Source organism: Seriola lalandi, unplaced genomic scaffold (genome assembly GCF_002814215.2).
Source record: "Seriola lalandi dorsalis isolate HSWRI2012SDOR001 ecotype SW California unplaced genomic scaffold, Sedor1 jcf7180002054585, whole genome shotgun sequence".
NCBI lineage: Eukaryota > Metazoa > Chordata > Actinopteri > Carangiformes > Carangidae > Seriola > Seriola lalandi.
The window spans coordinates 3,614,080-3,636,077 of record NW_019525138.1 but is presented as its reverse complement, the minus strand read 5'-3'; the positions used below and the strand labels follow the sequence as shown (position 1 = coordinate 3,636,077).

Genomic DNA, 21,998 nt, shown 5'->3' with positions numbered 1-21,998 from the left:
CTCTTAAATAAATAGATTTATTTACAGTAAATTCACATTATAAACTTTACATGATGAAAGTTGATTATTGATGGAATATGTTACAATGCACAGAGGATTAAGATATAATTATAAGCTCTGATACAGTGAGGAAAGTTAAACTACTGTGACTGTTTAGAGCTTGATCCTCTTTAGCACAGTGATGCAGGGACACAGACATTGTTCCACAGCTCAGGGAGGATCCTGAAGGCAGCACGAAGCTCGGCCGTCTCTCAGTCGGCTGCAAACAGCTGAATCTTTGGTCGTAGAGAGGAGAGGTCTTCAGTCAGGCGAAAATCCCTTTGTCTCTCTCGGCGTATTGAGACAGTGACAGAGGTGAAAGGTCAGAGGTCAGACTGGGTGTGCGGAGAAAAGCAGCCTCATGGACCAACAGGGTAAAAGGTCGGGCTTCAGATCCGGTTTAGACTGCTCCACGTTTAATGGAGGCTTCAGGTGTTATAGCAGGATGACATCATCCTCTGGTCCAGTGACAATTGGCTGAGATGAACAGGTCACCTGAGGCTGACCTGGAAAATGGAGGGAAAAATTAAAACTAATGAAAAATGAGTGAAGTGTGGAATCTGATTTGCTGTTATTTTCATCGCAGATTAATCTGATGATTGTTTTCTTGAATAGCCAATGAAAAACCAACATACCCATTTGTCGATGTCCGACGTCACGGCAGGCCAATAATACCTCAGGGATATGGCATCTCTGCTTTTAATTTGGCCGCCAATTTGGCTGGTGTGAAATTCCTCAAATGTAGAGGCTGCCTCGGACGCACCACACACAACTTTGGCTTTGATTTGTTTGTCGGAGACCTCATGTTTAATATAATACAACTGGTCATCTAGGAGAGAGCATTCATTTAGAGGGGATGCTGCATTTCAAAACACAGGCCACTGAATATATTTAAGGATTCTAATGACACATTAATTAATAGCTTCAAAGCAGTAATTCACAGCTCTTCTTTTTATAGTGTAACGCTGCTGTTTATTAGAGTTTTCTGGAAATTCTCCTTTGATGAGAAATTATTAATTATATTAGTTATAATATTTCTTTGTTATGTTGATATGGAAAAAATATTTCATTAATATTTTAAATTATAGTTACTTCCTGTGACCACTAGAGGGCAGTGAATACTCATGATGTTTACCTATTTTAACCTATTCTATGCTATATCGAGTTCAGAAGACTATTATTAATCAGACAACACATCAAGTGTCGATTGACCATTTAATATTGTGTTGCAGTTCCTCCCTGTGTCCACTGGAGGGCAGCCAACGTCCTAAATTAGCCTAGCATCATGGCAGACACAACAGCTTAATATCCAGTGGAAATATCCTAACTAAAACCATTACATCAGGCAGAAGAGTGGTTAGACATGCTGTGACAGCTTGAGGGCACCAAACACAACCCTACCAGCGTCAGGGCAGATATAACAGCATAGTATATTGAGTTCCGATGAAGACTTTCAAAATAAAACGTTCACATAACATTATCAGATAAACTCAAATGTTTAGCCTGTTTATAACTTTATTTAACATATTATTGTATTCTATTCATGTTTTAAAATATTCTTCTTATTGATTTGATTAGTTGTTTTATTTATTTGATCGAGTTTTATCTTATTTTCTTTAATTTTTCTTTTTGAAAAAATATTTTTTATTATCATGTTTTTCGTGTTTTTATTTCTCCTGTGCATTAGTCTTTACACATTTATACTGTCTTAACAGCTTGTCCGTCACTTGTGAAGCACTTTGAGTTGCTCCAACCTGTACAACAGGTGCTATACAACTAGTTTTATTGGTTGACTGGTTGATTGTCTGACAGTCCTATTTAACATAAACCACACAGAGTTAATCTGTAGTGAAATGTGTTAAAATTAACGTAAATTAAAATGTTGCAGGCATTTGTTCAGTTTGTAATATGGATATAAACCCCATATAAACCTGGGAGTTTTGTTTTGTAGGTTGAAAAAGACTTAAATGGCATTTATAATGAATGTTGTTGAATTAAAATGTGATTAAACCAAACATGCTAGCGTAAAAAGGTGTTTCAACACTTCTGTCTTCAGTGTGTCCATCAACAAACAGACAGGGCAATAATTTGGATTAACATTTATTCATGAAAAGGTCGTGTACAGACCACAGAGTTCATTAATGACAAGTGTCCATCCAAACATGGCAGCGATACAGGAGGAAAATACAGCACACAGCTAAACCACAGTCTTTAAAAAATAAAATCAGTGCACAGAATCTTACAAAGATTGCATAATATAAAGAAAGGTTATAAAATTTCCCAGAAATAGTGCAATTTTACCACCACCAGGAAAATAAAATGAAACCTGCTCCACTTTCAATGCCAATTGTCTAAATGCTCCACTTTCCACAGAGCCAAACAATGTTTTGGTTTTCTTTGTGTGAATTACTTCTAACGAGATGTGATGCTTTTTGTTCTGGGCGCAGGGATACGAGAAGTGCAAAGCCAATGTGTTTTAATGACTACATGTTACTGAGACCGACAGACCCACAGAATACACATGAATGTTGGAGTGCCCACAAAGTTTAAAGAATTCTGAGAACACAAACCCTTCATTTCACTTGAGAAAACAAAAAGTATATATATGACATCCCAAAAACCCATCCATCCTGGCCACACGTATAAAAAGTAATGCAGAGCCAGTGTTTTTATTTAATGAGGGAACAGGGCTACATGAGTGCAAACTAAATGTTGCCAGGGTTAAATAAAGTTTTCACATTTAAATCAGAACCTCAAGCATTACTCTAACTCACTTTAAGAGTATTTGATGTGCATGTGTGGAAGTCTGTGGTGCATGTTCAGAAAATCAATCAGCGTCCGACTTATTTCTTCAAAAACCTCACAAACACAAACCTTCTTCCCAAAACACGAGTCTGATATTTTGTAAATCAGCTCTTACCTAACTTCAGTAAATCATGATGTAGCAGGTTAAAAAAGCATCAAATAAAACAAATGGAAGCTACTGCATAAACACATGAAAGTCAATTGTCCCAGACACCTTGTGCAAAAATGAAAAACCACCACTACAAAATATCTGTGCTGTGAGTCTGAGAGATGGACACGTGACGGAGCTTGGGACAGAAAATAACTTTTATTCAAATATCTAGAATTTATATTTAAAAACCCTCAAATAAACCTCCAGCATCTCCTCTGTCACAAGGAGACGAACTTCAAGTAAAATGCCACAGATGATATTCTGTCCTCCAGAGGAGCAGCAACAGACACACACTTGACAGTTTAATCATCACACTGCAACAAACACGTGTAGTGTTGATGTGTTTTTGCTGAGTTTAGAGAGCAGAGTTTGTGTTGCTGCTGCACTGAGACACATTAGACTGTCAGCTGTTCTTGTTGTTTTGTCCACCGGCCTGTCAGAGGAAGCTCCTCATTCAGACAAATATCACCACAGATCACATATTTCTCTACAAAGTGTCTTCAATTCCCTTTAACCACGTCATCCTCTCACCTGAAAAATTACAATTTATGGGTTTGCTGATAGGTATTGCACCAACAACGCACCTGCTCATATAAAGACTATGCAGAAAACAGTTGCAGCTACACACAGTATATACAACACAGTAAACACACACACACACGCACGCACGCATACACACGCACTAAAGAACAAAACACAGCTGCATGATTAAAAGTGGCACCAAAGTGAAACAGAGTGACAACAGGAGCTCCGCAGAGCGTCACTGCTGCGTTTCAAACCCTCTCCTCACTCAAAGCCAAACGTACATTCAAAATCTGTTTGTCAGAAATCCTCAGAAAACCTGGATGAGAGATAAAGGACGTGTCAACAAGCCCCCCACCTCCAAATCTGGATCTGAACCCAACCTCAAGCTCCACCTCTCCACATTTGAGGCTGATCGGCCCTGGCTAACGTCTGATGAGGGCAGTGTGCTACATGTACTGGCGTGCATATTCTACACTGCATTCCCAAGCTATGGGTTCTATTTCAAAGCTAAACATGTAGAGAGGAAGGCCACAGATCAAAGACCATCTGTCCGATATCCTCATCCCAACATCCGTCTGCCCCATCTCTAAATAATCAAGCTCCACTTGAGCGTGCATGCTGAAACACCCAGAGTTTCAATGTGGGTCTAGACATGGAGACGTGCACGGTGGTGGAAAACGAGGACAAGGGACTCTGCTCTTCAACCCCAGAGGAAAAACACTTGATAATTATATGGGGCTTTATAAAGACTCTGTGGAGGACTAATATCTCTTCTCCAGTGTGTTAACAAACAGGCATTTATTCCACTGCCCCACATCAATAATAGAACTATTATGCAAACTACTAATGCACATGCTACTGACACTAAAAACCAAAAGTACTTCTCAGTGTCAATGTGTGAGGAGGTGTGATAGTGTGTGGTTCAGAGATGTGCTGCTTTGGTTCAATTGTGGATGGATTCCATTTCTGGTAGTGTTTAAAAACAGTTTCACAAACACAACAGACAAAAACACCTGAAGAGACGAGCAAACGTACTTACTGTTACTCCTCCCACACAGGAGGACGGATGGAAAGGGTTACAAAGCATAAATATTACATATTATATATATTTTTTTCCATTTACTGATTCCCTGTGAAGATAAAAAACACTGTTAGAAAGAGGAGTAGGTGTCGCATCAGCGTGTCGAGAAAGACTGCAGGCCCTTCGGTCAGAGCGGTTCAGAAAACACGGAGCACCAGTGGACGAGGGTTACACACATGCACACCTCAGACCCACAGAGAGGAGCAATGACAGCCCCCAGCCCAGATTACACACACAGTCAGTCTTCAGTGTATGTGGGCCCCCACCCAGGTCTGTCGCGTTCGTTTCAAGGCGGTGGGGGTTCGTTTGCGTGGAGCGGGCGCGTGCTGGCGTGAGCCTTCAGGCGCTGAAGCCCGGCGGGTCGGTATTGGTTAGTCCTGGTCAGTCACCAGCCTGCTCCCTCTGATAGACGAGTTCAAAGCTGGTGCACGATGCTGTCTGTGTGGTTGACTGAGACGGTGCCGTCCTGGCGCAGCCGCTGCCACTGGAAGGTTGTGCTGAGGGAGCCCATCTCATCCTCCTCGTTCTCCTGCTCCTTGGCAAACTCCATAAACACCTGGAGGACAAAGACACAGGAAGAGGAGGAAGGAGAGGAGAATGAGACACTGGTTTGATCTGTGATTTACACTGAGTCTGGGCTCTCCGTTTTTTAACCACCTACCTGCTCTAAGGTTGACTGGGAGAAGTTGTACTCTTCAAAGTTGAAGGTTTGCTTGGCTGAGAAATAAACAGAGATAACGAAGATAAATTAAAGTGGATGAGTTGGCAGATATGTCCCAAATGGTAGAGGCGTGTGTGTGTGTGTGTGTGTGTGTGTGTGTGTGAGTGAGAGAGTGCTCAGCTGTGACTCACCGCTCTCTAACTGAGAGAAAGACTTGGCCAGTGATTTGACATCCTCCATGGGGATCTTGTAAACCATCAGAGTAGCAAAGCTGCAAAGACAGAATCAGCCAACAGAATTAGATGTGCACATGGAGCAGTGTGTGCGTGTGCATGTGTGTGTTTGCTCTGTTATGAACAAGCTGGTGCCCATTTCTTTACAATCCTATGTTCTTCTCAGCTTTTATTTTGAAGGGTAAATGTGAACATTTCCAGTGTTATATTTTCTGCATTTCACTTTCACAGAGCAAAACAAAAAGAAAAGTGTTGCAACTATGTTTTTATGTAAATTAGTAGATGTAGCATTTAAATGTAGAATTTTTCCACTTCCCTATAAGGAGGAATGGTCTGTGTTCTAACTTCTGCTAGCTTTACTTCCTCCTTTAATTTTGGACTTGTGTTGGAGGAGTGAAAAGCGATGGAGAAGTGGGATCACAGAGCATATTTTCAGTCTCTGCGGTAAGACATTCATAGTGTTGCACTTGGTTGTTCACATTAAAAAAAGCCATGAACAGTTGTGTAACAAATGAAAAAAGAGACGTACAAAGCCTGGCTCCTCTCTCACCTCCGCACAGTTGGACAATCACAGTGTGAAGTGGGTGTGAACGCTGGATCTTCCCTTTCAGAAAGTTACAGAAATAGTTGGGTCGGGTCTCACCTCTCCTGACGGGCAGCATGAGGGAAGATCCGGAGGATCTCTTTGTGCAGCAGCGCCACCTGCTGAAGCCCCGTCAGCTCCTCTCTGAGCTTCACCTCCAAACTGTAACCTCGACCGTATTTCCCTTTTAAATGTTGGATCGAGCCGATACACCTGACAGAGAAAAATGAACAGCATTAACTGATTCGGATGATTTTTTTTTTCACCCTGAACATCTTGTCAAGGAATAACACACAGCTGCGAGTACCAACCTCAGCTGGCCAGAAACCATGATGGCTACACGGTCACACACGGCCTCAGCCTCCTCCATGTAGTGGGTGGTGAGGATGGCTCCCCGCTGACGATTCTTGAACGCAGCTCGTATGGCTCTCCTACACATAGCAGAGACACATGTCCTCAAGCAAAACACTAAATTCTTTCATTTCTGTAGCTGAACATTAAGACTTTCTTATTGTCATATGAACATGGTCTCACCACATGCGCTGTTTAGACTTGGGGTCCATCCCTGACGATGGTTCATCCAGTAAGACGATCTGAGGATTCCCGATCATACTCAAGGCAAAGCACAACTGGAAACAAACAAGATGTCAGTGCAGTGAAAACTGCGTGGAAATATTTAACACTAATTAACACATATATTCAATTTGTTTCATCAGAAAGCTCAAGTGGCTGAAAAGCATCATGTAAGTTGTAAAATGCTGAGGAATTGTAAATCATCTGCTGATGTGAATGGAGTTGTCAAGAGGGGAAACCATGACATGCTGGCAGAATGTGAAGCACGTTAATGGGAATGTGTCAGCTGAGAGTTTAGATTATCTGTAGTTAAAAACAGTGTTCTCACCTTCCTCTTGAGGCCTGCTGATAGGCTCTTGGCTTGTTTGTTCAAGTGGTCCTTCAGCTCCAGAGCGTTCACCACACTGACAACAACAGTTGCAACTGTCACATCACTCACATCAACTCAAGGACTGCTGCTTAGCTTTACATGGTTGTTTAGTATCAAACAAGTATTTGATTACCAGAGACATTCATCGTCTCTCTGTGTTAAAAGGAACAATAAAATACTGTGAATACAATCTCTATTACTCAATTTAAGGTACAGTTCAAGGTATTGGTACACTGAGTTTTCACACTATGGGATGGATATTTGAAAAAGATGTGATCGTCTCACTGGAAGAGGAGACAAAGAGTCACTGCACCATCATCTGTGGCCTGTGGTGCATTACTTGGGTCCCAAGCACAGCTGGAGACTGTGACTTACCGTCTGATGATCCCTGGTACATCCTGGCCTCTCAGCCCCTTGATGGCAGCGTAGATCTCCAGGTGTTCCTGCAGAGTGATCCGGGGCCATAGAGGGTTCACCTGCGGACAGTAGCCCACATGCTCCAGAGGGTTGTCCACTGGACGTAACTCTGTACTATAGTCTCCCATCAGCACCTGGACAGAAGAAAACAGACAACACTGAGTCATAGTAATTATAAAATTGATGGATGAATACAGAACATGTTTCTGGGACAAAGTGAAAGGAAGAGAATTTCTTTTCCAGGCATCAACACAATATATCGACAGCATATTTTAAAGGTAACATTTCTACTAACTTCAGCTGTGCAAATGTGCAATTATATTTTCCAGCAATTACTTATTATCATTTCATTATAATCTGTGATGTACCTGGCCTGCAGTGGGGTCAGTGTCACCTGACAACATGTGCATGACGGTGCTTTTTCCTGCTCCATTGGGGCCCAACAGTCCAAGAACTTCACCTGAAGAAACAGCATTCAAGTTGTGATGTTAGTGAACTGTAACTTTTTCCTGAAATCAATATTATGGTGTCCCCTCAGGTTTCTTAGACAATGTGAACCTGCTGGATGCTTTATACAACAGTTTGGAAACCATGCAACCTAAAAAAGCAACAGTCTACATGACAAAGACTTTACGTACCTTTGCGCACACAGAAAGAAATGTTCTTTGTGGCCACTTTCCTCCTCTTGTTGAGAGAAAAACCTTCTCTTCTGCCCTTGTACTGCTTTCTCAGGTTACTCACCACCACAGCTGGTTTCTAAATGGACACACAGTGAAGAGACACAAAATTAACTTGTTTTCAGTGAATACCTTATGATGACCTTATTTTCCTGTACCAGAGGATGAGATATTCACTCACCTCCTCGCAGGACTGGCAGGTGAGGGCCTCCTTAACTCTGGCCTTCTCCATCTGTACATCCTCATCCTCGTTCAGCCCTTCTTCTGGGTTCTTCTCCACTTTGGGCTTTGCCTTGGACGAGATCCTGTGAGGGTTTAAATCAAAACATCAAGTTTGGCTCCTGGTCAAACATTTATTCTGACAAATCTAGATGCACAACCTTCCACTATGAAAACATGAACTTTCATGTATCTCAGTTCAGACCTAGAAGCTCACACTGTTCATTTGAAAGACAAAGCAATAAACCTCAGTGTTTAAGATATAAATGTACCAAGGCTTCCTGTAATCTGAGCTATGACCTGAAATCTGAGCATCACCTGCAGAACTGATCATTTTTCATAGTCCTCCCTCCGTAATGGATCTCAAGCCAACGAAGCAGGAAAAGCAGCAGGATACACTGGAGATAGGGCTAAACACAGAAACAGACAAAGATTAAGGCTGAACACTCACTTCTGCAGCCCCTTTATCAATGCTTTGGCCAAATGATTTTAAATGAGGTACGTACAGCTACAACTGCAATGAGCAGGTTCTTCCACAAAAAGTTTTCCTCGTAGAGAGAAGGGAGGAAGGTCGCCTGTGAACGGTGGAAAAAACATCACTAGGTTGATTCCTGCTTGTTCCATCAGCTTGTGTTTGAAAAGGTTCTCTCAAATTTACTTCAAGGATCTTGAGAGAGCATCCTGATTCATTTTATATAGTTCACTTTATTTGAAAAATACTGTACATATTTAGGATTTCTACCATAAATTAAGATAAACTGATTCTGAGAAAAATATGTGGCTCTTTAGCTGCTAGACGTCCTAGTTTTTTCATTAGCTCATCTATAACTTTGTCTGTCTAACACTGGGCAGGTAACCTGCATTTATCAGAGCTTGTGTGCTGGAAATTGCTACCTATGGTTTTATATAAAGAGGGATAATAAGGAGCCAGAAGGACTTAATCATACAGTCTATGAGCAACTCTTCAATGTCATACTGTCTACAATACAGTTTAATGCGGTTTAAAGACAATAAAAGCCAAACAGACAAACACTTTGAGAGAACTGACTGTTTGTCTTTGTTGAGCTCCTACCTTGGTGATGCAGTTGAGGCAGCCCATGAGAGGGTACAGAGGGTTGAAGAAACACAAGAGGTTGTGCAGGTTTCGGGTCAGCCCAGGGTTGTCGTTCACAAACGACAACTGAACCAGCGAGGCTGATACCACACACACCTGATGCACAAGTCATACATTTAGTAACAATACACTAATAATAATGAGAAACATCCAAAAGTAGAATTACATACTGAAGCTGCTTTGGTGCTTCAGTAAGAACAAGAAACTGGAGCCCTTTCAGAATAACCATAAGATATTTTTGGAAGCTGGTGACATCTTTATTTTTCAATCTGTGTACATAAAGCATCCTGTCTCACCATCATGGAGATGACAGAGAAGAAATCCTTGTTGCTCTGGACTCGGGCGAAGCCAAAAGAAAACACATAAGTGAAGAGGATCATGGCAGGACCGAAGCCAACGGTACACAGGACCTGGGAGAGAGGAGGGAAGTCGTTAAAATGATTTTTTTTTTTACTAACAATACTATATTAAATATTCTACAGTGCTATAGTGAGGCGCAGAGTTTAACCAGCAGTACAGACCACAGCGGTGAGGTTGCTGGAGGTGAGCAAGTTTCCAGTGTGGAAGCAGAAGAGGATGCTGGTCATGCAGGACAGGATGAGGTAGTAGAAGGGGATGTCCACCGCTGCCTGACCACACCAGTAGGCTGATGGTACCAGACCAGAGATACGCAGTGTAGAGCGACACTTGATCTAAAGAGTAAAAAAATTTTAAAAATTTTTAAAAAAATCAGGCAAATGTACAAGTCAATAGTCAATATGAGATCACAGCCATCAGGAGTAATTTAAATCTAAGTGCTAACATCTTCTATGTTCTCTAGAATAAATGATTAGCAGGTTCACTATTGGAGTAACTGAAACTGTCCTGACTTGGGGATTATGCTGAGCCAGTAGTCTACACCAGAAAGCTGGACAGCAAAATTTACTTGTGCATCAACTCAGAATAGGTGAGTCTCCACCAGTTTGTAGTTGGTCAAAAACACAAATATGCAAGTCAAAGTTGAATACTAACGCTCCAGGGGGATTTATCTTTGCGGCCAAAGTGAATCCACTGATTTCTAATTAGATCAATCTGGTGAGAAATTTTGCTGTTATGAATTCTGGCCTGACTGGGCGCTGAACATACCTAACACCTAAGCACAACGTACCCATGTTGTTAGACATCATTACCTTCTCTCTCTCCTTTCATGTTTCCTGCTGCTTCCTACTTCTCAAACTGTCCAGCAAAACCAAAATGACCCAAAACAAAAGCTTCAAAAAATGTGGCAGACCTTAAAATCTCCACATGAACTCTAAAATGCTGTGGTGGAACAGTGTTGAAAATTAGGGTTGACATCATTGTGTGTCCTTGCTGTGAAGTGCAATATATCTTGCTGAACAGATTAAATTAATCATGATTACTGGGAGTAAGCGGTTACCTCTCGATCTCGTGTGTGGTCCATTGCAAAGTATGCAGGCATTCCAGCTGCTAGCATTCCCAGTATAATGGCCTCTATGTACACCAGAGCGTAGGACGTCGCATCTGGGATTTGCTGATGGATGTCACAATGGGAAACTTAAATATCTTTAAATGGTTTATGGAAACAGGAAAGATGAGATCTGTCACTTCAGACTCCATAATACTCACATAATCAAACGGTTTGGTCCAGGTTCGGATGTGTCCAGTACCATTCAGGCCTCTTAGAAGAGCGTTGCTCAGTATATTGACAGCCATAGGCAAGGAGTGGACTGTGGTGCTGTTGAATGCAACACTGTATCTGAAACCCTGTGAACAGAAAGAAAATAAAGGGTTAATAAGTGTAACATGTAGGCAGGTGAACTGCACTTCATCTAAATAAAAAGCTCTCAGTTGGAGGACTCAGTGGCCCTTGAACAAAGAGCCCTTCATCTGAAACACAACCAGCACATTCACAGTAGGTGGAGGTGCTGCAGGAGAGGTGAGCCCACATCTGATGCTTCATCTCCAGTCCCATCAAATATCTGGTTATCAAAATTAAATTCAATCTGTCCAACTTTAAAGTGACCTTGCTGGATCCCGTGACGTTGATGGCGGCGCTGTGGGGGGCGGCGGCCATGTAGTCACCGTGTTTCATCATTTCCACTTTGATGTCCTGAGACTCCAGGTTGTGGATAAAGTCAGAAATATCGGAGCCTGTTGGCACAAGAAAAAAACAAAAAAACAATGCTAGCCCACGTAGAACTGCAGGGTGAGGAGTTCAAAACTGCAGCAAGAGTAAAGAGATATTCAGTGGAACAGTTCTTATCGATTATGATTTACTGTGTAATTTAAGAGCTGTACAGCAGTCAATATCCCATCACAATATTTACAGCAGCACTTTCCGACAGAAAGCAGATCTGAGGTCTCACTGACAGGACAAATCATAACAAAAGCTGAAAGTAGAATCACCTGTATCATTTACTACAAGGTGTATGTATCATAGTTTCAGTATGCATCATGCATTGTGCAGCCAGCATCCAAAATATCAGTTATCCCCCCCCCCCCCGAGGACATGAAACAAAATCTCATCCTTTGGAAAACCTCCAGCGGACTCACCTGAGGAGTTCTGAACCAGGAGGCTAGTGCTGTATCTCCGGGGAGACTGGTTCCTTTTGAGGAGGTAAATGGGCAGAAACTGACGGTCTGGTGAGTGAATCTGGATGTTTCCTGTGGCCAGAGACAGGACGAGCACTGCAGCGACAAACACCAGGAACAAGGCCAGACTGAAAGACAAGGGAGATGGTGAGAAAAGACAGGATGAATGGAAGGGACAATGTCTCAAAACACATGAGCACTGGTTCTTTACAACCCTACAGAAAAATATAGATGTAGTGTAGTTATGACTGACTGACCTGAAACTATCTCGTCTTCAAATTATTTCTGTCATTGAACACTCACGTGTAAACAAAGGCCTTCCTCTCTCTGCGCATGTTGAGCATGTGCAGCCAGGCCACAGTGCTGAACTGCTGCCGCCACAAAGCATGACCTGACACAACATCTGACTTGTTGTCGGAGAACGTGAGCAGCCGCTGGTCTGTATCATCCAGAGAGGCGTTGTCGCCCTCATCCTCAGCCTGTTCCCGATTAAACACACTGTAGTCTGGAGACATTAAACAAACAGATGGAGAAATACGGTCATTTTCTTGAATTAGGAATTCGCTTTTTTCACTGCTTTAGTACCACACTCACCAGCTTGGTCCACTTCAGCCTCTGCCTCCAAACGAAGGAAAACATCCTCCAGTGTTGTCATGGAAACCCCATAGTTGATAATTCCCAGATCAGGTTGACAATCGAGCTGTGAGAACAAGCCTACAAAAGACAAATGAATCATGACTTGCAGCTGGTCCACTGCTGTTACTGTCAAAGCTCAGTCACAAATGAGTTGCAGTAATATATTTAGCATTTGTCTACTGATTGACTGTGTTAACAGTAAGAGGCTGGAAATAACTACAAAGTGAGTATCAATACAGCAATTTGAAACAGATACTATTGTTTTTACATACTGTATCTATACAGCGTGATCTTACCTGCAAATGTGTCCAAGCTCTCAAAAGGCAGAGTGAAAGTCAACTCTGCTTCATGTTGCCGAGACAACTTTGCTTTGGGAACATGCTGCTGGACCATTGTGGTGATCTGTTCAGCTTCACATCTCTCATTGACAGACATTCTGCAGGGGAGGCAGAAAACATTCATCTAAAACTATGGTTTTAGACACGGATTGTTATGATGACACAAAAATTTATCAAAATGTTCTTTAAGTGAAGCATAATGTCACATTTTCTTTTACAATGATTTGTAGCAATGGTTCACCAAAGGGCCACTAGGGTTTCAAATCCAATGATGGGCCCAGCTCTGTGACAATCGCCATTATTTAAAGCTGCAACAATAAACTACATCAGGAAGTAAAGACTACTTGCCTGAGATGATATCCAACACCACACTTGATCTTGAGATACAGCGAAGAGCCAACACATTTCAGCTGTCCTTGAGAGATCACAGCTTTGCGATCTGGAGAAAAACAATATCATCTGTGTTTAACTGTAACAACAGATCAAGTGGAAACTGTGTGATTGTGAAAAGCTGCTGGCAAGTATTGAAGGAAGCTGTGGTGTTTGTGTAATCAATACTTGGTCTGTTATGATTCAATAAAGCATATTACTCATAGCTATAAGGAAGTGGTACATTTAATCTGAAGTGTGCACAGAGTGAAATATGATCCTGACTGGATCCTGAAGGGCTGAGGAAAGCAAATGTGTTATCTTTGAAGGTTAGATAGGGAGAGTAGAGACAGGTAGACTATTGTACCAGGTGGAAACGTTCCTGATAGGGATGAGCAGCTCAGAAAATGAGGTGCTTTCCTAGCAACAGCTACAGTGGAGACTGAGCAATACTTTAGAATTAGACCATTCAGACCACCCTCTGTGTGACTGCTGACCAATCTCTTCTCCAACATTTTAGGTTTGTACTTTTGTTATCTGAAGAATAAAAATTTTGAGTCAGTATGAAATTCCCTGTCCTCCTATGTCTTTGATTTGGTTCCTATGAATCGAGGAGTGAATGTTTTTTGAAGAATTGAAGAGGCCAAATGAATCTCAGAAGAAAAAGAAAAAATACAATTGCAAGTTGTCAACATTTCTTCAGATGGAGAAATAAACTATGTCATCTGTATACAAGTAAATTTTACCCTTCCAATTTCCAAACTGGGATGACATCTGGCTAATGGGTTTGGTGCCCGTGGGTGTGTGTACGTTATGTAACAGGTATATTTCATACCAGCGAGGATGTCAGCCTCATCCATGTAATGTGTGCTGAGGACAGTGACTCTGCCAGCTCTGCGGTTCTTCAGCAGCGACCACACCTGGTGTCTGGAGCACGGGTCCATTCCTGCTGTGGGCTCGTCCAGGAGCAGGATCTGACACAAACAAACATGATGCAAACTGCTCAGAATGGTGATGATCAGCTGACGTTATCATAGTTACTGATGATTACTGATAACTCAAGGCATTTCAAAGACTAGGATACAAATCAAAGTGTATGAGCATTTGTCCATTTTAAGATACAGGCACCTTGGGATCTCCCAGAATGGCGATGCCCACAGACAGCTTCCTCTTTTGGCCTCCACTCAGATTCTTAGCCTGAGCAGTCATGATCTTTTCCAAGTCCAGATCCTTCAGCACTTTGGTGACCTCAAAGAGAAACAAATATACACCATGGACAAACAGCCTGACATGTTACAGTCCACCTCACACAGCAGTTCTGGATAAGCCATCAAAAATTAGAAAAGGTCAGATTGATAACTCCAGCTGACATTTCCTACCACAAAATTTCTACCTTCTTCAGCCAGCATTTAAAAGAGGCTCCTCTCTCTAAATTACCTCTGCGTCAATATCTGCTGGTGGGATCCCTTTGATGGCGGCAAATATCCTCAGGTGCTCCTCCACAGTCAGCACATCAAAGATTATGTTGAACTGGGGGCAGATTCCCACCAGCTGCTTCATTTCAGACCCATCTGCAATCTCTGCTACCGGGGAGCCGTAGATGGTGGCGGAGCCGTTAGTGGGCGGACAGATGCCACACAGGATGTTCATGAGAGTGGACTTTCCAGCCCCGCTGTGTCCCAGCAGAGCCGTTATCTGGCCCTCATAGATGTCAAATGTCAGACCTGAGGGGATGTAAAGAAGAAGGATGGCATCATGAAATCAATCAGAATAACTGGACAGACTGTGTAGTCCAGCCAATTTATACTGTGAGAACTTGAGCACATTACAACATCTGTCTTCGACCTTAATTGAACTAATTAAATCAAAGTGTTCAGGCCTTACCTCTTAGAGCTTCCACCACGTTGTCCTTCTCTTTGTACACTTTCCGGATGTTGTTGATGCTGCCAGAGATTGAAAGAGCAAGCGATGAAGAAAAGATATTAAGAGAAATGAGAGAAGTGTAAACACAGCATGAGTGTCAGAGTGAAGAGCAGCTCTTAGGTTACAGGCTAGTCCCACAGGCCCTTCTCAGCCAGTGGAGCCATGGTGTCTGGCACTGAACCAAGAACAAAAACAGGCAGCATTTTTAACTCAGCCAGGCACTGATTGCTACTGGAAAAGTCTGCATGTCTCTCCTCAGACTTTAATATCAAAGGGCTCATCCCTGAACACATGTTTTACATATTGATATTTTGTGAACAATATGCTAAAACTGCACATTAAGTGACAATAGTGCTACAAAAGCATCCACCACACAAAGGTTTTTGATTGAACTGGATTGTAGTAACATATCCAGAAGCAGCACTTAGTGTAACAGACTGTAAACACTCATTACAAAAAATAACTTTTAATTCAACGATGCAAGATCAGTCTTTTACCGAATGGCTTCTTTCCCTCTGAACTCAGGTGAAACAGGTTCAATAGACTCGTCTCCACCAGGAGTCCCGTTCACTTCTGCGTCGTATACTGAGCTCACTTCAACGTAGCGCTTTGTGCGTTTGGACCAATAGGATGGTTTCAGGAAGTACAACAGGGACCTCCTCATTCCAAACTCACCTGCATATCAGACAAAATGTATTAACTATTACACATGATAATAATATTCAAACAATGTTAGGTTAAGATTAGTTGGGAAACCAACTAACAGTATATTAGTAGACTTAACTCGGTGTAAATTATATTGAGGTATACAATATGTGTTTACTTACCAGGCAGCACCTGGTCCAGGTAGACAGCCAACAAAAGGTAGAGGATGCAGTCCAGAACCAGCATGATCAGGGGTACGTAAAGAGGATGAGGGCCATTGGCCAAGGAAGAAAACACAGCACCATCTCCCTGAGCCTCCAGGTAAACCACCTGACATATGTATAGACACACACACGTACAAATCAAATCCCTACCGCCACAATGATTTGACTCCACACTGCATCATTTTCCCATTAACTGCATGCATCCTATTATTCCTTAGTGTGTTACCTGTGCAATCCCGATTGAGAAGGCGCTGGGGGAGAGCAGGCAGAGGAGCCAGACCAACGGCTGTGGGAAGTCCTTCATCAGCACAGTGAACAGCGACAGGCAACCGAACACCACTGTCAGCATCGAGCCCACTGTGCTGGCAAACTTGGGCTTCTTAAATAACGGAGTCAGCATGAAGGAGAAAAAGATCTGTGGAGTGAGAAGAGATAAAAGAAAAGAAGAAGGGACACCACAAGAAATAAATAAGAAGATACTACTATTGTGGGTGAACAAAGAAAAACATATGTACAGTTTTACTTTTCCTCGATCACAGCTGTACTCACAGATGATATTCCATAGAGGAAGATGAGGAAGAAAATGACAAAGAAGTCACTGTTAGGGAACAGCGCCGTGTACGTAGCAATGATGGACATCAGGATGGACATCATGGTCACCAGTGCAGCATACAGGAGGCCCCATGACAACCTGATGTGGGCACAAAAACGTAAGCATATACACAATCACATGAACATGCAGATACAAATATCTGAAAGTACAGTGACTGAGTCTCTCTTCTTTTTTACCAGAAGGCCGTGTCATAAAGTCCCATCATGGTCATGGTGTCTTTGAGACGGTGTTCCTTCTCAGCTGCCACGTTGACGATGAGGAAGGTCACAAAGGGTGTGAAGGCCAGGACAAGGTATATGGAGATGAGGGCGTGGGGGAATTTCTGCACCTCCACAGAACCTGGCTGACCCATCATAACCACCTTCAGGTCCATCTCACTCCACACTGACCGCTTCGTCTGCATCTGTACACAAAAACCAGAAGATCACCAGGTCAAACCAGGTCTGCAACTAATGATCATTTTCATTAGCCCTTAATGGAATACATTTTTTTTTTAATTCAATAAATGATGATGAAATTGTGAAAATGTTCATCAGCATGTTCTGAGAATTTAGAGTTTCAAATAGCTTGTTTTTCCTGACCAACACTCCAAAAGTCAAAGATGTTCAAGATAAAATGATATGAGAAAAAGGGAAAAGAACCAGCAAATGCTGCTATTGATTGCTTTGTGAATGCCAATTAAATATTTATCAATTCCAAAAGGATAAAAGGATAAGAGCTCATTAACTTATAAGATCAGTCTTTTGAAAAAAATAATCTTATTCTTCAAATCAGTGTCATAAACTTCAAATCCTTTAAAATCAGCCCCAAATTTTCTTGATTGTACAAACACACACAGTGCACCCCCCTTCTTTAGAATCAAGTGGGTTAATCCGAGAGAACATTGTGCTAATTCTTTCTTCTTCTGTGTGTCTCACCTGGATGATGGCTGCATCGATCAGAGACTGGAGGCGGATGAAGCCAGAGTACCAGTAATTAGCTGCTCTGCAGTTCACTGAGCTGGTAAAACAGTTGGCTAGAGAAAAATAAGCACAATGACAACAAAATAAAGTCTATGTCAGATATAGATGAAAAACACATTTCAGTTCCAGCAGGTGATTATCTTGCTTGCAGTTGTGTATCTTTCTGTGCATTGCATTTAAAATTCCCAGCCCAACTCAATGACATCTGATCCTCTCAGGAGGATCATTATCAGTGAAAGGCAACTGCAAGGATTTTCCACAGATTAACAATGAGCTTTAAATCTGGATTTTGGATTAGCCACTTAGAAACATTCACAGACTACTCCTGTACCCTTCCCAGCATTGTTAAGATTGTGTACTTCTGTTTGTTTTTGCTGAAAGTTGAAAACCTGACCCAGTTTGAGATTGTGCAAGCTGTGGAGCCGTTTTCCCCTTCTTGGTCAGGAGCAATAACTGCCACCCTTATCAAGGGCCTGATTAATGGAGGGCTGCAGAAATGGTTTTCTTTGTGGTAGGTTCACCCATCTCTAAAGAGAACTCTGAAGCTTTGTTTACTAGAGTACAGTCAGATCCAATCTTAATGGAAACACCTTTTTCCTTTTCACATCAACAAAGCCAAACGGACAGTGATTCATACAGTAAATCCATCACTAGATTCATGTAATGCCCTGTGCTGTGTAATTAGTGACTAGTGATTACTTTCAAAATTCAAATGCTTCAGTATAGAGTCTTCAAGGTGTCAATCTAGGCAGTATGCAGTATATGTGAAGGTTTACAAAATGCTGTGTCAGTTAAATGTCCTAAAAAATTAGGTTTTACTATTCCACCTTTTTACACAAAGCTGTTTGGATTTTTATTTTTTTAAAACAGGAAATCTCAACATGTATAAGAAAGAAAATAAAACAACAAAATACAATAAGATAAGAGAAAGTCACATCAGATTTTACCAATAGATTCTGTGTAATCGCTCGGCAGGGGCAGCTGGTTGTACGGGAAACGAAGTCTGTAAGACGTGGCAGAGCTGTCCATGAACACAACACCAACATAGCTGGACGGCTCATACAGGCTGGCATTCTCCAGGTCCTCCTCACTGGCAAACATCTCCAAACGATCCTGCATGTCTGAAAACACAAGGAGGAGGACAAAAGTGTCATAAAAATTTCAAAAACAATACAGAGTTGTTTTGTACTGTAGGTGTGAAATGAAAGCATAACATAGGTGTCAGGCACTTACGCATCTCCTGGGCCACCTCCTCCATGATGTGGTTAGTGATGTTAGTGATTGGTGTGTAGCCCAAGCCTTTGAAGAAGTGCTCATCCCGCTCCAGCTCCATAGTGCTGATGCCTCCATAGTAAACATGAGGGTTGAGGGTGCTGATGAGTATCAGGAGACCCAGCAGTAACAGAGGTAAGATCAATTCCTGTACAAACACATAAAATGAACAGCTGATGAGAAAACCTCACATCATTTGTTCATCCTTGGAGAATTGTACTCTAGGTTAGTCTTAAAACTACCACATTTCCATTCATCCTTTTATCCAGGTAAGCACGTAAATCAAGCTCATCTGGGGCTTGGCAACTTGATCGTGTACTGTAAAAGATTATCCTGGATCACTGGATCCTCCAGTGATTTGGTTCATTTGGGATTGTCTTTGTACACAAAACAACTATAATCTCATTTAGTAAACACTTTGTCCTTGAAAACAAACCAGGATTTCCTTTCAAACCAACAAAGGTAAGTCCTTAGAACAAATGGTTATATAGGATAAACACTTGGCATCTCCAGCAGGAAGTTAACAAGGGAAATTATTCACACTGCAGTTTAGGAAATCCCTGGACGTTCCTAACTGTTGTTAAGGAAGCTGCAGCTCTTCAAAAGATATGTTGATACACAGAGGCATAAAAAATGCAGCAGTGCAACTTAAAGCCAAATGAAAAATGCATGGCCTAAGAAGAATGGAAGGTGGAAGAGGAACAAGCCATCTTGTTTTTTCTTTATTTAATTCCAAAATCAACTTTTATATTGTGTATAAATTAAGGAATACTTCACCAAAAGGTTTGAGAGTCCTTTGTTTGTTCTTTGTTGCATTGGAGCAACCACAAGTGCACTGACTCACACAGGCATGACAGCATGGCCACATCATAAGGCTCATTAACTGTGGCTGAGGTTTCCCTGGAATAAAACCTTAAAACTTTCTCAGAGATCCAGATAGAGTATGGATCACAACAGTGTGCTATCCTTTAGAGAAAAGGTGCCTGGAAAGCAGGGTCATGGTTTATCTTTCGCAAAAGAAATCCCCAAAACATCACAGACATTGACTCAGTTATCAGAGTTAAATATATCAACTACGAGGGGTAAAATACTTTCATTTATAAAGAAAAAAATCAAGGACTTTGTTCAAATAAAATGGTAGATATTCTGTATAAATGTAAGCAAGTAATAAAGAATGAAAAATGAGTCAAACTACATTTACAAAGTATACAGATATTAAGTTGTGAATATTTAAAAAGTTAGTATCTATCACTTAAATTACCTATATTAGGTTCTTCTACACTTACTTTGCACAATGTTTTCTCCATATTTCAACTGACTTTGCTGACAAGTTGGGAGATATTATGACAACTGTCAAACAAAGCAATAGAAAAACAGGCAAAAGCTGGATAAAACTGAACACCCCAGAACAAGCTTGTGCTCTAAACAAATTCACATCAGTGCTGCTGAAAGCTAAGAACCTGAAGACTCTGTTGCTTGGTCCTCCATTTGATGAGCAGATTCTTGTATAGAAGACTTCTTGTTTGGTGCCAGACTCCAGCATTTCTTCTATACATGGGCTGCATGCTTCCAGCATGCCTCATCTGGATGACGTATGGACGAGAAGTCTCCCTAATGCTGGCCTCAGCTGAAAGGCAGAGAAATGCCAGAGCCATTACTTAGTATACACAGGAGGACTTAAATGAGTGTCAACTAATTGATTGGTCAATCAGCAGAAGAATTATCTGTAATTTGATAATTAGCTAATTACTTTTCTCTATCATATCTGATAGTAAACTGAATATTGTGGGGCTCTCTAATGTCTAATCTACTTGGGCTGTGAAAAATTATGTTGATAATTTTACACAATTTATGCAATTTAACAGACAAACAATTAACCGAGAAAATAATCAGCAGATTAATGGATAATGATAAAAGTTAGTTGCAACCCTAATATTCAGTATGTGCCATAGTATTGATTCATAGAATAGGCTATACATTCAAAACCTTCACCATTGCTTTGATGGATTTTCTATAGTAATGTATTAATGGATCACGGGTGGAGTGATACATTAGTGTAAACACCAAAATAAACATTCAATACATTTTCTTGTACATTTTACTTGTACTTAAGCAGAGTATGCATTTTTCCTTGGAAAGACCTCTAACAGTTGGATGCAATTAGTTTAGCTAAACCCACTTTATCCAACTGGATATAACACCAGCTATAACACCAGCTATAAAACTACCTCTACTACTCAGGGCTGTAGCTTTCACCCTTCGCTCAGTGAGTCATACACTAGTTCAGAGCAGCTCACACTGCTGTGATGCTGGAGTCGCAGTGTTGACAACTGCACTACCACCATGTTCGTGAAGTGGCTAATAATAAAGCGTACCGCAATTGAAACCTAGCGTACCTGATAAATCGGGATTTAGCTGGTTATCGCGAATAGCTAGCTGCCGTTAGCCTGTAAACTAACGCTAACCTGCTATCTGGTGTGTTGGCACGGCTGACAATATTTTTCGTTTGAATTGAACAGGCGTTGTCCACGCCGCTTTGTCCTGATACCCACTGTATTTTAGAAAAAGTGTAACGAGCTAAATACGCGAGTCTGCACCCAAAATGAACCGCCAGAAATTATAAAATTGTTTCTCCTGAGCTAACGTGCTGTGTGACAGACCGAGTGTATGTGTGCGCATAAGGAATCATGCTAGCAAGCTACAGCAACACAAGCCGATATTCCTGTGAAAAATACATATTCACTGAGAAAAGCAAACATTTAACATACTCACGAATGAAATACATTAAGGCATATCTTTCCTCAGCTTGTGGTTTAACGGCCTTACATTACAGACGTTATTTTATATCAAGTAAACCTCCTGAAACGACCCCAGGTTTCTCACGTCACTACTTCCTCCTGTCAAAGATCCCAGATCCCAGAAAATATAACGTGAACCAATCAGATCAGCTCTAACTGTTAATGACAACTGTAGGGT

General features: G+C 41.5%; 1 protein-coding gene across 2 annotated transcripts; it reads right to left on the bottom strand.

Annotated features, from left to right (window-relative positions):
• Positions 1–2,126: 2,126 nt before the first annotated feature.
• abca5 (ATP-binding cassette, sub-family A (ABC1), member 5) lies at positions 2,127–21,929 on the bottom strand. 2 transcript variants are annotated; one of them, XM_023418887.2, is made up of 38 exons: positions 21,795–21,929; positions 20,483–20,649; positions 18,984–19,170; positions 18,698–18,871; positions 17,706–17,803; positions 16,965–17,191; positions 16,725–16,866; positions 16,402–16,590; positions 16,134–16,281; positions 15,804–15,981; positions 15,268–15,326; positions 14,821–15,107; positions 14,512–14,631; positions 14,219–14,357; positions 13,363–13,453; positions 12,973–13,112; positions 12,635–12,754; positions 12,344–12,545; positions 12,002–12,168; positions 11,472–11,599; positions 11,075–11,212; positions 10,866–10,979; positions 9,970–10,140; positions 9,745–9,858; positions 9,407–9,544; positions 8,841–8,909; positions 8,653–8,744; positions 8,297–8,420; positions 8,077–8,194; positions 7,807–7,898; positions 7,397–7,572; positions 6,980–7,055; positions 6,613–6,707; positions 6,390–6,509; positions 6,139–6,291; positions 5,454–5,533; positions 5,263–5,318; positions 2,127–5,157 (listed from the first exon to the last, which is right to left on the bottom strand). In XM_023418887.2, the coding sequence occupies exons 1-38, from the start codon at positions 21,805–21,807 to the stop codon at positions 5,017–5,019; spliced, it is 5,043 nt and encodes a 1,680-aa protein (XP_023274655.1). In that variant the 5' UTR covers positions 21,808–21,929; the 3' UTR covers positions 2,127–5,016. The 2 variants fall into 2 exon arrangements, with proteins under 2 accessions (XP_023274655.1, XP_023274657.1); XM_023418889.2 differs by having other exon boundaries at positions 21,791–21,918.
• Between the last annotated feature and the right edge of the window lie 69 nt (positions 21,930–21,998).